This window comes from Euleptes europaea, chromosome 4 (assembly GCF_029931775.1).
Source record: "Euleptes europaea isolate rEulEur1 chromosome 4, rEulEur1.hap1, whole genome shotgun sequence".
Taxonomy (NCBI): Eukaryota; Metazoa; Chordata; class Lepidosauria; order Squamata; family Sphaerodactylidae; genus Euleptes; species Euleptes europaea.
In genome coordinates, this window is record NC_079315.1 from 64,224,151 (window position 1) to 64,239,017 (window position 14,867).

General features: G+C 42.0%; 1 protein-coding gene across 3 annotated transcripts in view; it reads right to left on the reverse strand.

Moving 5' to 3' along the window:
* The window catches only part of MEGF10 (multiple EGF like domains 10), a 112,317-nt gene that overhangs the window by 60,786 nt on the left and 36,664 nt on the right, over positions 1 to 14,867 (reverse strand). For 2 of the 3 annotated variants that reach the window (XM_056848322.1, XM_056848321.1), the window contains exons 5-8: positions 13,498 to 13,744; positions 10,243 to 10,363; positions 7,977 to 8,113; positions 4,267 to 4,479 (exon numbers count right to left, since the gene is read on the reverse strand). In XM_056848322.1, the coding sequence (XP_056704300.1) occupies positions 4,267 to 4,479; positions 7,977 to 8,113; positions 10,243 to 10,363; positions 13,498 to 13,744 (718 nt within the window). The remainder of the gene's footprint in view (positions 1 to 4,266; positions 4,480 to 7,976; positions 8,114 to 10,242; positions 10,364 to 13,497; positions 13,745 to 14,867) is intronic. The other variant, XM_056848323.1, reaches the window with a different exon arrangement.

Sequence of the window (14,867 nt, forward strand, 5' to 3'; positions counted from 1 at the left end):
GAGTTCCCCATCTAATGAGTTTCCCATCAGATCAGGAAAGAAAAAGTTCAACAGGTGCACAATGCCTCACTTCCTTCAGTTGCTAGATGAAGAGCAGAGCTTCCCTTCCTTGTTCTTCCCTCCCTCTTTGAAGTAACTCCCAGACCAGATTCCCAGTGAAGGTACACAGGAACACAGCTTCCCAGTCATGCTGCTGTTCAAGTCACCAGCAATTCCTCTGGTTGGTGTTTTTCCCTACCTCAACTATCACAAGGAATTATCTTGTTCTGGTTTATACTTATCCGTCAACCTGGTGGGTATCTGATGGGGTCTTCCCCTCTACCATCTGGTGGGCCTCAGATGCAAACGGAACTATAAGGCTTATGCCCTAGAATGCTAAACAAACTAGCTGAGATTACAACTGAGTTTGGAATATTAATTTCTGAAATAAATATAATGAACATAAGAAGATCCCTGTTGCATCAGACCAATGGTCCATCTAGTCCAGTGTCCTGTTTCACAGTGGCTAACTCATTGTCCCAGAGGACCAACAGCAGGGCATAGAGGCCATGGGCTTCCCCTGACGTTGCCTTCTAGCACTGGTATTCAGAACTTTTCTTGGATGTAGATACGAAAAACAACCAATGGCACAATTGCTCCTTGGAGGATGCCTAGGGCTGTTCGCTAGCTGTCTACAATGTTGTTTCTGACAAGATTTGACTCAATATTGATTTCAATATTTATGTAGGTTCATACTGGAAGAGGTAGTCCTTAAAGTATCCTGGTACCAGGCCATTTACAGCTTTAAAGATCAGGACAGGCACTTTGAATTGGATCAAGAAATAACCAGGCAGTCAATGAAACAATGCAAAATTGTATGTTGCATATAACTGGAAAAATGTTGAAAGAGAGACATTTATCCTTCACTAGGTCTGTTGGTTTTTGAGGGTGTAGTGAAAAAGGTTTCACTGACTACAACACCACGGTTTAGAATAGTGACTCCCACATTGTAACTCCAGTGACAGTTAATCATGTGGTTGTACATTCTGATGTTTTTGGTACAAAGGGTTACTGAATCATTGTAAGAAAAGTTTAAAAAGGGAGGAATAGCTGAATCAACAAATAATATTTCCATTAAACAGATGTCAATGTGTTTTTTAAAAAAAGAAGAGATCAGTGAATACAATTTAATGTCCAGGCATGACTAAACTGTTTACTGTTATACACTAACCTATGAAATAAAAAAATACCGAGATGCTAAACACATGCAATTTGTCACAGAGGGGAAATGTCAAAAGCATATTCAAAAATAGACATGTGGTTCTGTTTACATCTGAGCATTTGCAATTTGACTTGACCACAAGCTGTCTTTCAATGTTAAAAATGAAGAAACAGCTGTGTCAAGCATGAATCAAACATAATCCTTGCAATATCAGAAATGCTATATAATGCAGTGCAATACATTCTTGTCGATGCAGAATGTTTACAGCAGACTTTAGATAACTTTCTAAAAGATCATAAAAATCTCAACTCCTTTTAATAGAAACAAAGAACAAGAGATTGGTAAAACTGTGGCTTCATCATATATCTAATTGTGAATCCGGACCCTGTGGACAGAAAAACACAGAGAATAGGGCCAGGTACACACAGTAAACATTTTTAGCTAAAAAAATTAATAAAAATAAAGCATTTTGTTATATGACCAAGATCTCATGAGATATCTTAAACAAGAGAGTAGCTATAACGAAGTGGGAGCCACCACTGTTCCCCCCCCCCCCGCTACATTGGCCAACCAGCTAAAGGCAAGGTAGGGGTGGGGGAGGAGTGGGAGCCCCCACTACAGGTGTACAGGACACAGTAGAGCTTCCAGTGTGTGAGCCAGCCAGCCAGCCAGGTAGTATAGCTGGTAGGAAGACAGGTGAGTGGGAGCCACAGCCACACCAGCCAGGCAGGGAGGAAGCAGCATGGCAGGCAGGCTGGCCAGTAAGCAGCCAGCCTGGTGCACAAACAGGGATAGTGGTGGGATGGGATTCCTCCCCTCCCCTGCCATGAGTTTTGTGGGTCTCCCAATTGCTTATCCATAAACCTAGGCAAAATCCACCATTTATTAAATACATCTGAACCCCACAGTGGAATGGATCCCAGGACTCCCTCCTTGCTCCACCTGTAAGAGTCTTTCTCTGCTGGTGCAATCCACCTCTTTCTGTGGAAGGGAGTCATGAGATCCAACCCAATATATTTCCACTACATCATATGGAAATGCTGGAGGATCAACTCGTGATCAACCATGTTTCTGAAAATTATAAAGAAATTCAGCTCAGTCTACAGATGCTCAAACACCTGCCAGTTTGACTCAGTTCCTGTTTGCCAGTGGTGACTAGGCAGCTAATTAATTGATGGGCTGTTTGGCTGTTCGCAACTATTTGTGTGTATTCACAGAACAGTTTACTTGCAACCATCAGAAGTCAAGTCCCAGCTGATGAGGGATCAGTTGGGAGTCAGCTTCTGATCTCCTGTTGAGAAAATGCTGCTGTGTACCCAGCAAAGTTTTTTTTTATAAGGGAAGAAATCTGGAGCCAACTCCCAGCTGATGGGCTAGTAATCAGTTTCTTCTGATTCCCAATCCTGCTGTGACTTTCTGAGATGCAGCATATTTGGGGAAAGGGGTGACCAAAAGCCCAGCTTATTTCACTTCAGTTTTCCTAACTCCAAGCTGTCAGCTTGGACTGCAAAGAAAAGGAGAGAAATCAGCTCTTTCCCCTCTCCCTTGTACAACGCAGAAATCTAACACATTGCATCTGCCCCTGCCAAGCTTGGAGAGGGAGAAATGAGCTCTCTTTTGCAAATCAGAGGTCAAAATCATTGCTTTGTTCTCTGCCCAGTTTGGACATCTAGATATAAAGAGTAAAGCACTGAGGTTTGAGTACTTGAGAGCAGTATTTTGCAATATCACGGTGTAGTTATTTTGCTGAGGGGACAAGGTGGATAAAAACCGGACTTCCAGCTGATTCTCCCTATCAGCTGTGAGTCAGTTGCTGGCCAACAGGTGGCTGCAAACTTGTCTGGTAGCTATATGAGTTGCTTGATGTAATCCAAAGACATCCCTTATCAGTTCTCAGTCTGATGATGAGTGTCAAACAAGGTAAGTGTGTTCGCTGAACTATGTCTTTGTTGCCTTGCACAGCTCCAAACGCTGTGAGGAGGAAGGAGAGGCTTCATGCTTCCCTCCTGTGCCATTTTCAGCAGTGGAAACAGTTGTGGGGGGAATTTGCCCCTTCCTCTGGATCCATGTGTCCATTCCCAGGGGCACCTCAGTCCCGTGCAAGCCCTCAGCAGTCTCCAGCTTTTTCCTCCCTAATTCCAACCTAAATCAACCACTTAATTTTATTTACTGTCCACAATTGGTAAAACTGTGGAACCACGAATAGCAGCCAATGTAGCACAGTGGTGCTGCCACTCAGGATGGGAAGTACAAAGATGTGCTGCACATAAGGATTTTTCAGTGTACTTCTTGGGACAGGGGCCTTTGTTTTTGATAACTCAACAGATAAATATTGGAGCTACAAGGGATGCATTAGAAAATGTTTTGCTTTTCAGTTACCATCTCTTACAAACCTAGAACCCAAGGTCCTTTTAGCCTGCAAGCAGCAGATACCGTATTTTTCGCTCCATAAGACGCACTTTTTTCCTTCTCAAAAGTGAGGGGAAATGTGGGTGCGTCTTATAGAGCGAATGTGCGCACAGAGCCGGCTGGGCGCGCTGGGAGGCAGCCGGGGAAAGCTGCCTCGCGCCGTTCCAGCGCGCCCAGCCGGCTCTGTGCGCCCGCCCAGCCCGCTCTGTGCGCTTGCTCGCCTCCCAGCTGGGAAGCGGAGGGGGGGCGGCTTGGCGCGCCCGCCCGCCTCCTCCCCGCCCGCTCTGAGCGCTTGGCGTGCCTCTCCCGCCCGGCTCCTCCCCGCTCGCTCTGAGCTCTTGGAGCGCCTGCCCGCCTCCTCCCCGCCCGCTCTGAGCGCTTGGCGCACCCGCTCCCTGCCCGCGTTTTTAGAGGAGGAAAACAAGATTTTTTCTTGTTTTCCTCCTCTAAAAACTAGGTGCGTCTTATGGAGCGGTGCGTCCTATGGAGCGAAAAATACGGTACTACAATTGCTATATCAGGACTTGAAGAATACACATAACTTTAGCTTAATCAAAAATTTTACCAGCCTTTCTGCTCCCCGCTTTGCTTAACTAGTGCTTTACTCGTGAATGAGTTTATAATAAGAATGTTTGTCAAAAGTTCTAGAACTTTACCTGTGAGTATTTGGCAAGTGGCAGGGACACTTTTTATCACATTTGATACCATAAACACCTTCGGTGCACAGCCTTGATTCACAACGTTCTCCTGTGTAACCTGGCTCACAGAGACATGCACCACTAATGTGATAGCATTTTCCACCATTCATGCATTGGCACATCTCTGCACACCGTACTCCAAAAGTTCCAACTGGACATTCATCTTGGCACCTGTGAGGAAATAAAAAATAATTACGTTTAAGTAGTTTTTATTAAAACATTTCGACTGGAAATTCCATTTTGAACACATGCTTTAAAAATGTTGCTGCTCCCATACCCTTTCATCACCTTCTAACGGTCCCTTCACCATAATATTCACTGTTATTCCCTGACCTTCCCACATTCTTGATCACTGAATGATGAGCCCTCTGGCTGGAACAGTAATGTATCTATGTTCTGTGGCGGGACGGTCACAATGATGGTGCTAAATAAATTGTTAGGTTATAGAACTTTGATGTCCTCCAATATTCTCTGTTAAGGTGCAAGTGGTTTAAAGACTATAAATGGTACCATACTTTAATTATCAAAACACCCTACAATCAAAATAAGAGTCTTCCAGTAGCATGGCTTGTAGCCATTATGACACTTGAAAAAGTCATGGGAGGGAGCCCCTAATCCCCCTGGGCTGTGATTCCCAGCAGGATTGGGCCCACACGGCATTTTGAAAAGTTAAAAAAACAAAAATGCTTTGTTCATATCTGAAGAAGTGAGCTGTGGCTCACGAAAGCTCATACCCTGCCAGAAAATATTTTTGTTAGTCTTTAAGGTGCTACTGGACTCTTGGTCTTTTCTACTAAAACAAAAATGGCGATGCAGCCCAAAGGCTGCCATTATAAGGTTTTGTACGATGCCCCCCACGGGCATAGCCCCACCCATATGCTTGGAAAGTGCTTAGGATGCTGACTAAGGAGTGACCAATGGGAAGGCTCCCCAGCACATGCCAAGCCCCCTCCCCAGCAACCAATGGCGGCCCAGCCTGTCCTTTAAAAAAACCCCGACCAGGATGCCACAGACCTCAGAAAGTAAGGAGCGCGACACAGGATGCTGCTGACAGCTACCTGCCCCATGGACTTAGAGCAAGCAGCACATCACCACAGTGGCGGGAAAAGCCCAACGAGAGCACTTTGCGCAGTGGGGCTAGCACTTTAAGCCAACACCCAGCTGGGAGAGCAAAGTCCACCCACTGTGTGGCTGAATTCTTCCAGTTAAGCACCCTTAAACGGCAGCACTGTTAATATCAAGTTAAAAAAGAAAAGAAAACAAAGCCCTCCATTTTTCCTCTGGATACCACATAAATCTCTCCATTGGGGTTGCACTGTCCAGCACCTAAGCAGAGGCTCCAGGAGAAAGAAATGAAGCTAAGGAATAAACAAGTTTTTCTAACTCCAAATGGGGAATTGGTTAGATTCTGAAAACACCGTATGAGCAGAACCTATTCAAAAAATCTTTTCAGTGAAAGGAAGAGGAGGTGGAATGATCAATATTGTCCCTAGTTTTGCCTCTGAGGAAGGAGGACATTTCCTTTAGATATTTGCTGTTTGCAAATTCAAAGTGAATTTTTATAATATGCCTCTAAATTTCTGCTCTGTGAATTGTCATGTCAACATGATTCTTAACCAATTGCTTCTGTAGCACAGCCTCACTCGATCCATCATGCGCAGTACCATTTAAGCTTTTGCAAAATGTCTTCACTTCAGCATCAATCCAAGCAGAATTAACCTGCACAATACATTTCTCTTGGCATGTGAAACAATACCCCCCGCAAAAAAAGGTCTGTGCCAGTCCCCCACCCCACATCATAACAGAAGAAGATACTTGAGTCCAAATGCTACATAACCCTTTTGAAACAATACAAACAGTATGCAGGATTGATAAAATGAAGAACATGAATTATGTTTCTGATGAAGAAAAAGAGTTCTAATGAAGCTGGCTCCTGGGTTCTCCTAGATTTCCAGAAATATCTCTCCTACCCATATCTGGTCCTATTATGCGGACTTTTTGACTAGAACCACAGGGTCAAGTTTAGAATTAGACAAGAGGGAACCTGCAAGGACTTGCAGGAGGCATCTCATTTTCCTCTCCCCCACTATTTCATCTTTTCCTTTCCTGAAAGCTCCTACAGCCTCTCCCCTTTTCCTACTTTCTTCTCTCCTTCTAGGGTTGCCAACCTCCAGGTGAGGCCTGGACATCTCCGGGAGTCACAACAACTCTCCCAACTACAGAGATCAGTTCCCCCTTAGGGTTGCCAGCTCCAAGATGGGAAATTCCTAGAGATTTGGGGGTTGAACCTTGGGGGGGGCACAGTTTGGGGAGGAAAGCAACCTCAGCAGGGTATAATACCACAGACTCTGCTCTCCAAAGCAGCTATTTTCTCGTGTGCCCTTGAAGTGACTGAGCCTGACACTCAGGGAGCAATGGGGGGTATGTGATGAATATTTTTCAATATTTTCTCTTTTTCCTTTGCAATAGTTATGCAGACAGATAAATTCCCTGAGCATATCCACTAAACAAGTTTGCCAGAAATCTTTGTGACTTATGGAAAACTTAAAAGTGGCTTCGAAACATAAAGACTACACCTTTCATCCCTTCCTGGAGTTCAGTTTCCACTTTTTCCAAGTCCCCCTCTCTCACACTTCATTTGTGGCTGCTCCATCTGCTAATTATGCCTGGAGATCAAGCAAATATGGCTGCTACCAAAAAAAGCTATTGAATCAAGTACGTTTGCCTGAAAAATCCACTAGTGGCAAAGACCCTACCTCTGAATGCGCAACAAGCTCCTCTTTCATTACAAAAAAAAAAAAAAGATTATCATTTTGACAACATATTAGTTGACTTAAAATTATGGTACATTTTTTCCTGTAGGTTTGTTTGTGTTATTTAAGGTTATCCTTACATTCTGCATACACATTTCTAGTGGCAAAAGTACCTGATAGTGGTCAAAGAAATTTCCTAGTGTAACTTCCAATGCAAAGGGAAGTTTCATGTGAGATGTTACAAAAATATTCAGTAACATCAGTCACGGAAAATGCCCATGTATATAAATCATGGCTTTCCTCTACAAAATATATGTAGGTGGTGGCTTGGGAAGAAACAAAACCAGAAATGCACATGAAACTATCCTACAATTACTGCTGACTTTGGCAGATGTGCTGTGTGCTGTTTAGCCATCTTTTCATTTAAATGTTTTAATTCCCTTTTTCTTTTCATTGTAAGAGGAAAAACACAAATTCCATTTCATTCAGAGTACAAAAAATGGAAATATTGTTCAAACAAATGACATGCACCATGTTTTAAAAAATTATTTTCTTTAGCTGTCTTTTTCAAGGAAATTAAGAAAAGAATATTTTTGTGCATCCAATTCACCCCAGTTCATGGTTATCAAAGGAATCATTTTGTTAAACATACCAAAAATATTCTTCCAGATTATTGGGGATCCATGGACCATAGTGGAAGGAACATGTAGTTGTATCACTTATTACAAGAATTATACTTACAAGTCATGTTGTCCCTGCTGATGTTTTGCTTTTTTTTTTAATGGCTTTGAATTAGGAATTAAACCACATAACTGCCTGAATACATTTACTGGATTTTTAAAAATTATCCTTTCTATCTTCTTACTGCATTCTCTTTTTTGCTCAGTGGTTCAATTTGAAGAAGTGACTTCTTACCGTTCCCCTGTGTAACCTGGACTACAGTGACATTGGCCCGTTGCTGAGTCACATGTACCTCCATTGTGACACTGGCATTCTTGGGAGCAGTTTCTTCCATAACGACCTTCTGGACATGGCTGACCACAGACTGTGCCCTGTTTGGAAAGAGAACTTCAATAATATTACACGTGGGAGTGCAACTGTGAGGGGAAAAGATGAAATAGATTTAATGGAAGTGATTAGCAGGCTCTCTGCAAGCAGCATCTTAAAAATGCCAGGTATTTTTTTAGCTTGCAAAACAATATATGTTATTGTCAAAGGCTTTCACAGTCAGAGTTCATTGGTTCTTGTAGGTTATCCAGGTTGTGTGACCGTGGTCTTGGTATTTTCTTTCCTGACATTTCGCTCACAGCTGTGGCAGGCATCTTCAGAGAAGTAACATTGAAGGACAGTGTCTCTGTTCTTCAGTGTTACTCCTCTGAAGATGCCTGCCACAGCTGTGGGCGAAACGTCAGGAAAGAAAATACCAAGACCATGGTCACACAACCCGGATAACCTACAAGAACCAATATATGTTATGTCGTTAAGTGTTAGGCTGTTAATTTGTTGGAGTATTTAATCCTGTAAAAGAATTTCATATTTTATCTCCAAGCAACAGTAAACATTTAGATATTTAAATCTAGCTATTTTTTTGTTTCTCCACACAAGCCAGTACAAGGAAACATTTAAGGATCAAAAACGAAACATTGTATTGTCATATGATTTTTAATTTATGCTTCATGTTTGTGTTAAAATCCCTGTGCTCAAATCCCTTTGGTTAAAGTAATATATTTCCAGAAAGTGGTAATTAAACAAAGAATGAGAACTTTGTGAATCGCAGCCTTGAAGGTTAGGATTTAACTATACAATATGACTGACATGGGTGGGGTCATTGGTGTCCTGCCAAACTCACATTGGGGAACTCGCCTTAGAAAGCACTTGTTTGCTCGGTGCTGAGGAAGCTCTGCAAGAGAAAAGAAGCTTCCCAGTTTCTCTCTCCACTTTCACCAGCAGAAAGGTGTGTGTGTGTGTGGGGGGGGGGCTTTTGCCTCTTTGCTCCGGCTCCACATGCCCTAGGAAGGACTAAGGTTGCCAACCTCCAGATGGGGCTTTGGAATCCCCAAGAATTACAACTGATCTCCAGGCTACAGCGATCAGTTCCCCTGGCAAATATGGCTGCTTTGGAGGGTGTACTCTGTACATTATAACGCTGCTGAAGTCACCACCCTGCCCCAAGCCACACCCTCCTTAGGCTCCACCCCAAATCCCCAGGAATTTCCCAACCTGGAGTTGGCAACCCTAGGAAGGACACATGGAGGCAGAGAAAAAGGGCAAAAGCTCCTCCCCCTCGCCCTTTCTGCTGGCAAAAATGGAGTGGGAGAGAAACTGGAAGAGCCTTCTTCCTTCACAGCACCAAGCACTTTTTAAGGTGAGTTATCCATCTGCATGAGTGTCTGGTTGCATACCTGTGATCCCACATGTGTTGGGCATATTGTGTAGTTACTCTCTTAGACTACAGATCAAGTAGGGGCAGACAGCTGAGGACAGAAAGTTGCCAGCTACAGTCCCACAGAGGAGATTTAGGGCTTCTCTATCCTAATTCCCTTCTACTTTAAATTCTTGTACACTCCCTAAGATATCTCTTAATAATTCCATTCATATATCAAATATGAAATGGAAATAAAAAAGATACTTTGGTAGATGCTTCCTAATTTTAGAACAATTCTCTGTCCATGTGGAACCCAAACAACAATTATCAGCTGTTCTCTGTGAATGCAATAGAGCACTGGCCATTGGGAAAGAGTTTGTGGAATATTTTTCTATTTAAAAATGTAAAGCTGTAAATATTGCTGTAACTATCCCACAGCCATGGGATTAGAATACCATACAGACTGGATCTATATGTATATGGCTGTAAAAAACTTAACAGATATTCAAATGAATAAATTCCAAACTATAAATTTGTGAGAGGTGGTGCATCTGTGTGAGATAGGAAGTACAATTTTTTTTATTCCAGTTCACCATAAGACTCTTTAGGCACTTTGGAATTAGAAGATATCGAATAATATTTGTTTTTGTAATCATTTGGTTTTGAAAATCCCTTGTGATGGTATAGGATACCAATACACATTTCCGTCTTTTTTTCTTTTTTCTTTTTGCTCAATGACTAGCTGTTATTCCAGTTATATTTTCTCTAGAGGCCCACAATGGTTGAAATTTATACTATTTTAGAAGGTATATTTACCATCCATCCAGGAGGACAGGCACATTCCCCAGTTACGTGGTGACATACTCCTCCATTCTGGCATGGACATCTTTCTTCACACTGTGGCCCGTGCTTACCAGGAGGACAAAGATCCTCACAGCTTAAAAAAAAAAGGTGCATGTTGAATATGATATTTAATTATGAAAACCTCTTTGCTTTGAATATGCCGCAGGATTTTTCAAGCTAAGCATGCAAAACAGTTAACTATCCAAAATTATACAAATACAAATGTTTATAATAAAATTACTAATCTGTAAAAACAAGGGAGCATCATGACAATTTACTTAAGCTGTGCAGCTTTTGTTACTTACAATGGAAAATACATTTACAAAGTTCCTGGTAAGTTAGATCCATGTTAGCAATTCAGTGACTACAAAACAGATGTTTCTGGCCTAATCCAATTTATATCCTAGTTTCTGGTTATAAGAAAAAAAGTTCAGAATGTAATAAGTATTTATTGCAGGGGTGGGGAACCTTTTTTCCTCCAGGGGCCATTTGGATATTTATAACATCATTTGTGGGCCATACAAAATTATCAACTTAAAAATTAGCCAACCAAACCCCAGATGACTGCCCGCCCCCCAGTGTGGGCAAGTGGGCAGGCATCCAACCAGTGGCGAACATGCCCACCTGGTGGCACAGGATGGTCTGTTGCACCAGCCGGGTGTAGCCATCCAGCAGTACACTGGAGTTGCTCCAGCACTCTTGTAGTACAGAGGGAATACATTTCTCCATGGCCCTGGTGGGAAAGGGTTAACACAGTTTCTTGGGCTGTCCTAGCAGCTCCATAGCTAACGACTCTTCTGTAAAGGGGGAAAAGGTTTATTTTCTCGGCAAAACAAACTCACATCTGCCTTGAATAGAGGCTATTCCTGTCCGCGGGAGGGGGTGGATCACCAGTCTTAGATCCTTCTGAGCTAGAGATCTGCCAGGACCCACAAAGGGCCAAACCAAATGAGTTCGCAGGCCTTAAACGGCCCCCGGCCTGACGTTCCCCACCACTGATTTATTGCATTAACTGGGCTTTTAATACTTCTTCTTTATTTGCAGATTTTTTTGTGTAAACAGCACCTTGCTTTAAGGAAAAAATTAAAACCTGTTGGTATAGAGACCGCATGCTGTTTCTGCTTGTGCCTCAGTAATGCCTGGCTTTCCAGTACTTTACCTTTTATCTTTCAGTACATGTATAGCCAATGAAGAGTTTATGCTTGGGGCAATCTTATTTGTTGTTGTTTGGACGAGCCTACCTCAAAGGATATACTAAATCAACACTCCCACTTACTCCTGGGATAGACCTAACTTTTACTGCAGACATTTTCCCCAGTAAAAGCTTGGTTTCTGAGGTCTTCAACACCTGCTTGTTGCAGTGGCATGTTTATTAGTCAACATTTTTTAAAAATCTCAGTTGAGCTTTTCCTGGTCCAGCCATGCTTTCATTCAGGTTTCTATGATATCTCTTAGTCCCAACAGACAGAAAAAAATAATTATAATTTAGCAGTGAATGCATAATAAAAGAGACCACTGATGTTCACCTAAATTTTGGACTAATGAGGTCTCTTCTAGCATGCTCACTGACCACACTTTTGACTCCTGCTCTCCTGCGAAAAGCTGTGGTTGGCTTTAAAAAATTTTTTTGGATGCACAATCTGTTCTTTATTCATGAGGCTACTGTAAGGACAAACTATGGTTTTCAATTGGCAAAGGTGTCAGACAAGGATGTATTTTATCTCCCTTTCTCTTCAATCTATTTGCAGGACATATTATAAGGAAAGCTGAATTAGACTTGGTTGGTGGAGTGAAAATTTGTGGAAGGAACATTAACAATTTGAAACATGCAGATGACACCACATTACTGGCAGAAAACTGTGAAGACCTGAAACAACTACTAATGAAGATTAAAGGAGAAAGTGCTGAAGCAGGATTACAGCTGAACATCAATAAGGCAAAAATAATAACTACTGGGGAATTATACAACTTTAAGGTTGACAATGAAGAAACTGAAATGGCTTAGTGTTTTCTATTCCTTAGCTCCATCATCAACCAAAAGGGATACTGAAACTAAGAAATTAGAAGGAGAATGAGACTGGCAAGGACAGCCACAAAGGAGCTAGAAAAGTTCCTTAAGTGTAAGGATGTGTCTCTCGTGACCAAGATCAAGATAATTCATACCACAATATTCCCCATTACTATGTATGCGTGTGAAAGTTGGACAGTGAAGAAAGCTGACAGGGAGAAAGTTGAATGATTTGAAATGTGGTGTTGGAGGAGAGTTTTACGGATATCATGGAGTGCTAAAAAGACAAAGAAGTAGACTCTAGATCAAATAAAGCCTGAACTCTCCTTAGAAGTTAAAATGACCAAACTGAGGCTATCGTATTTTGGTCACATTATGAGAAAACAAGAATCACTGGAAAATACAATAATGCTAGAAAAAGTTGAAGGCAGGAAAAGAGGAAGACCCAACGTGAATTGAGATGAATTGACTCAATAAAGGAAGCCACGGCCCTCAGGCTGCAAGATCTGAGCAAGGCTGTTAACAGCAGGATGTTTTGGAGGTCATTCATTCATAGGACTGCCATAAGTCAGAAATTACTTGATGGCACTTAACACATGCAGACTCCTGTGTTAACCCTAAAACTTTACAACACAGATATGTCTACTACTGTACTTATATTCTTCCTGTACACATTAATAAGGCTGTTCACATACTAATTATTGGGAGAAAAATGGGTTTTGAAACTTGAAAGTCTGCTTTTCCCGCAACATCAATAAAAGTGGTTTAAGTAAAAATTATCATCTTACTGTATCTGTTTTCTATCTTTGCAGTTGTAATGCAAATATTAGCAATGTCCCAAGAAGTATTAGCATAAAGAATAACTTTTTATTATTTATATGCTCCTTCTTCCATGGAGCTTAGGACATACACATGATCCCCCCACCATTTACGTCAACTTTGTAACAGATATTGATTGGGCCAAAGCCTTCCAATGAGATCAAGGTTCAGAAGAAAGTTGAACGGAGGTTCTCTTGGTCCTAGTATCCCATTTACTACACCCCACTGACTGTGGAATAATATATGTCAAATCCATTGGTTAACTAGTGTCATTACTGCAAGTGTCAAGGAGATGAAGTAAGACTTGTTACCCGAACTAAGCCTTGGGAAAGGAAGAACAATAGATATGATTTTGGAACTACACTTCTGTACTCTACATCACAAATACAATTGTTGCTTACAAAGCTCCAGTGTATCCAGGAGGGCACCGACATTCTCCAGTCACATGATCACAGGTGGCTCCATTCTGGCACTGGCACTTTTGCTGGCAGTCATTTCCATACGTCCCTTGGTCACAGTGTTCCTCACAGCGCCATCCCTTGAACCCAGCAGCACAGTGGCAGGCTCCAGTAATGGGGTTACACAAAGCTCCATTCTTGCACTGGCAGCGACTACTGCAGTGTGGTCCCCAGTGGAAACTATCACATGCTGAGGAAAAACAGAAATCAAAGGTTACAAGGGTTTCCTCAGCTAAATCTCCTCCGATTATTGATAGTCAGTGATGTGAGAATGGCAGTAGTAAAATACAAACAGCTTCCCCCTCCCTTTTAATACTAAATAAAAGAAAGCTGGAATGGAAATATCATTTACTGGGTTAAGTAAAGTCTAAACTGTTGGAAATGAATTTTCTTCAGACAAAATTGTTAAAGGGGGTGGTGGTAACAAATGCTGTATTACAGACAATATGATGCCAATGAAGCAGACTGTTCTTTTTTCAGATGTAAGGGGAAAGATCCAGCAGGAAAGTACCAAAAAAACTGGATTCAAGTTGAAATCAATTTTCTTTGTATGTTTTTGCTGGACTTTTTACATGCATTATGCTAAGGGCTAAAATTCGCTTTATATTGGGGGTCCAATGGTATAATACTTTGAAAAATACAATATGTATTTTTCCTTCCTAGGGCTAATCGAAGCTCGGGAATTTCTATCAGGGAACCCATGCAGGAGAAGAATTAAACCTCCTGCCACAACACTGCAGCCTAAGACCAAACCAAGGAGCTTATTGCCACAGAAGTATGGATCTAAGATCTAATCACTAATACTCAATATAATGTGTAAGCTGGCCGTAAGACAGATCATGGCCAAAGGGAAGCACTTTTTGGTCCCATGAACTGAAATGGGGGAAATTAAACAAGGACAGAAGAAGACGAAGAGTTGGTTTTTATACCCTGCCTTTTCTCTACTTTTAAGGAGTCTCAAAGCAGCTTACAAACACCTTCCTCTCCCCTCCCCACAACAGACACCTTTTGAGGTAGGTGAGGCTGAGAGAGTTCTGAGAGAACTGTGACTGGCTCAAGGTCACCCAGCAGGCTTCATGTGTGGAGGTGGAGAAACAAACCCGGTTCTCTAGATTAGAGTCCACTACTCTTAACAAGTACACTATCAATCTGTCAATTGTGGGGCTACCAATCTGTGGGACTAAAAACAAAAATCAGTGGGTTGAATCCCACCAAAAGCGTGACTTTTCTGCATACCCTTCCCACAGCAGCCTGAAATGCCCCTGAAATGGTGTTCCAGAGGGATCGGGACCATCCCAGGAAGAACTTGAATG